This window comes from Fonticula alba, assembly GCF_000388065.1.
Source record: "Fonticula alba strain ATCC 38817 unplaced genomic scaffold supercont2.8, whole genome shotgun sequence".
NCBI classification, from domain to species: Eukaryota; order Rotosphaerida; family Fonticulaceae; genus Fonticula; species Fonticula alba.
Window position 1 is genome coordinate 1,274,932 of NW_009242978.1, and position 2,719 is coordinate 1,277,650.

Sequence of the window (2,719 nt, forward strand, 5' to 3'; positions counted from 1 at the left end):
GGGGGGGGGGGGAAATAGACCCCACCTCCGGGCTCTGCTTGCCGGGGGGCCCGTCGGAACACGACCGGAGAACGTGCGCGCCGCCGCACCGAGACCAGGGATTCTGGAGGGCGTATATTGGATGATTCATCGGCGTGGGCGGAAGATTCCATGATCACTGGACCGAATTGAGGGAGTGGCTCAGCTGACTGAGGTCGAAACGCAGCTGGCGGACCTCGTGATCCGCCAGCTCTTCGTACGCTGGCCGATTGTGGATCTGCCCGATCCTGTGTGTGTGTGTGTGTGTGTGTGTGTGTGTGCGTGTGTGTGTGTGTGAGCGTGTGTGTGGCAGGAAAAGAGGAAAAACAAGGAGGCGGAGAGGAAGGACGGATACGCCCCCCCGGACAGAGAGCATGCGAGAAGCACAGGTCAGTTCGGGCTCGACAGGATGCACACACGAGCAGGAGGGTGGTGGGGCCGCGGCCGTACCAGTTCCGGATGACGGCTTTCCCCTGGAAGTTGACCGGCAGATGTTCGATGCCCTCCAGATGCCCAAGAATCTGGTTGAGCAGGGGCAGCACATTGTCGGTCGAGCGCATTTGCAAGTCCAGGTAATCGTTGAGGGTCACAATGTCCTTGCCGACATTGATGGCATGTGTGAAGGACTTGCCGGAGCTGACAGCCACGCCGGCCGGAATGCCAGCCTCCAGGCGGATGAGCGCAGCTCGGCACTCAAGCTGCCAGGCCCCAGGGATAAGGGGAAGGGGAGAGAAAGCCGGAGGGGGAGAGCCAGAGAGAGAGAGAGGGAGAGAGAGAGAGAGAGGGAGGGAGGGAGGGAGGGAGAGAGGGAGAGAGAGGGAGAGAGGGGGAGAGGGAAAGAGGGAGAGAGAAAGAGCCGGAGAGTGTGCGTGTGCGGTGGACAGGAAAGGGTCAGACCAAGGCGGCCCATGGCAGGGTACGGTCGCGAAACAAGGAGAAGCTCCCGGGACGCACGCCATACTGCTGACAGAAGTTCCGGACGCCCGGCATGCCATCCTCCAGGCCGGCTACCACCTGCCGCGCGACTTGGTACTGGGAAAGGAGCTGGCGACAGGTGGACGAGTAGTCCCGGTCGCTGATCATGTCCGAGATGTAGGCCTCCTCGAGGGCATCCAGCGCCACGATGATGGCATAGAGGGCTCCAGCGCGCTCGAGCTCCTCGCGATCGCGATTGCTGCGGAAGAGCTTGATCGCCGGCTGGCCAGTAGATGGGGCGCCAGTGCCGGCGTTGGGGTCGCCTGGCGCACCGGGGAACGGGTTGGGCATGGCCATGGTGGGAGACGGGGGAAAAGGAGAGGGGAGAGGGGAGAGGTGAACGAAACAGAGGGGGGGGGGAGGATCGGAGGAGAATACATGTCAGGACTGTTGACAGGCGCAAGGGGCACCGGGCCAGAAAAACGAAGCCCCAGTTGACATTCCATCGATTGCGCGCACTCTGCGGGGATCGCAAAAGAAGTCGCAGCAAAGGTGAGATCGTGGCGTGAGGTTTGCATCCCAGCCGGGGCCCGGGGGAGAGAGCGCAGGCCGCGGGGGGGGGGGGGGGGGTCTTGGCCAATTCTCTTCCCGGACCTGGTCCGCTCGCCCCCCCCCCCCCCCCCGGTGTCCGGAAGGGGGAAGCGCCCCGCATTCACCTGCACTTCCCAACGGAGGCGGCCAAGGGGCCAAAGCCGGCAATCGGTCCGCCTCGTCACGCCCCCACGGGATCAAGGCCCAAGAATTCATGGCTCCTTGCCGGCCCACCGCCCGGAGAGCACGCACAGGCCATCCTGCGGAGGAGGCCGGCGAAGCGCGCCCCCCCTCCCCCCCCCCCCCCGAGCCAGGTGCCGCAGTGCGCCTGCCCGCGCCGCTGGTACGGCTCCTCGCATGCGCCAAGACCACCCACACAATGAGCAGGGAGAGGAGGAGACGAAAAACAAAGAGAGGAGGAGCAGAGGAAGATTGAGAAAAGGGGGGGGGGGTCTTTGTTCGGACGCGCAACGAGGAGCACATCCTCGCGGCTGGCAGGGGGGGGGGGGCACAAAAAGAGGAGCATCAGTGCTCGGCTCCTTGGCCCGCACCAGAAGGAGGACGGGCCAGGAGCTACTCCTGCGGCGGGGCCGGCACACCGCCCGACGGCAGGACATCCACCAGACGGTCCCACCAGCCGAGCAGCGTGTCGCCGGCGTGGCCGAACCCGGCGAAGCCGGCTCCCCGCCATGCGCGGGCGGCGCGCGCCACAAAGGCATCCACATCGAAGGGCCACCACTCGAGGATGGTGCTGAGGGAGTATTCTACCATGGGATGGGCAGATGTACATGGCATGCGAGTGCGATGGGTCAAAAGCCGCTGGATGGAGGGGACAACGCGCCAGGAAGGGAAGGAGGATGAGGGACGTACCACCGGCCGACGTCAGTCGGGTCTTGTTCCGGTCCAGGCCTTCAAAGGTCAGGTAAACCTTGATGTCGCAGATGTCATCGCACTGGCTGTCATTCAGCGGGGCCTCCACGCCGCATGCGCCATCGATGCACGAGGTTGTGCAGCGGAGATTGTCGTCCGTCTCCCCAGCAAGGGCTCGGGGATCTTCTGGACTGGCCGCGACATTGGTGCTAGAGGAGCCGGGCGCGCTAGAGGAGCCGGGTGCACTGGCAGAGCCGGGGGCGCTGGCAGAGCCGGGCGCGCTGGCAGAGCCGGGCGCGCTGGAGGAGCCGGGCGCGCTGGAGGA

The 2,719-nt window shown here is 65.3% G+C and overlaps 2 protein-coding genes across 2 annotated transcripts in view; both read right to left on the reverse strand.

The window, feature by feature from the left end:
- Positions 1-97: 97 nt before the first annotated feature.
- Positions 98-1,517, reverse strand: H696_04944 (hypothetical protein). The gene is made up of 3 exons (XM_009498810.1): positions 973-1,517; positions 469-716; positions 98-266 (listed from the first exon to the last, which is right to left on the reverse strand). The coding sequence occupies exons 1-3, from the start codon at positions 1,288-1,290 to the stop codon at positions 155-157; spliced, it is 678 nt and encodes a 225-aa protein (XP_009497085.1). The 5' UTR covers positions 1,291-1,517; the 3' UTR covers positions 98-154.
- A 439-nt stretch (positions 1,518-1,956) lies between these two features.
- The window catches only part of H696_04945 (hypothetical protein), a gene marked incomplete at its 5' end in the record, with an annotated part of 1,766 nt that continues 1,003 nt past the window's right edge, over positions 1,957-2,719 (reverse strand). Inside the window, 2 exons of the mRNA XM_009498811.1 lie at positions 1,957-2,288; positions 2,395-2,711. Of these exons, the coding sequence (XP_009497086.1) occupies positions 2,098-2,288; positions 2,395-2,711 (508 nt within the window). The 3' untranslated portion in view covers positions 1,957-2,097. The remainder of the gene's footprint in view (positions 2,289-2,394; positions 2,712-2,719) is intronic.

Coding starts and splice junctions, on each gene's coding strand:
- H696_04944 (XM_009498810.1), bottom strand. CDS start 1,290: ATGGCCATGCCCAACCCGTTCCCCGGTGCGCCAGGCGACCCCAACGCC. Junction 717..972: donor ACTTCTGTCAGCAGTATGGC/GTGCGTCCCGGG, acceptor GGGGCCTGGCAG/CTTGAGTGCCGAGCTGCGCT. Junction 267..468: donor AAAGCCGTCATCCGGAACTG/GTACGGCCGCGG, acceptor ACACACACACAG/GATCGGGCAGATCCACAATC.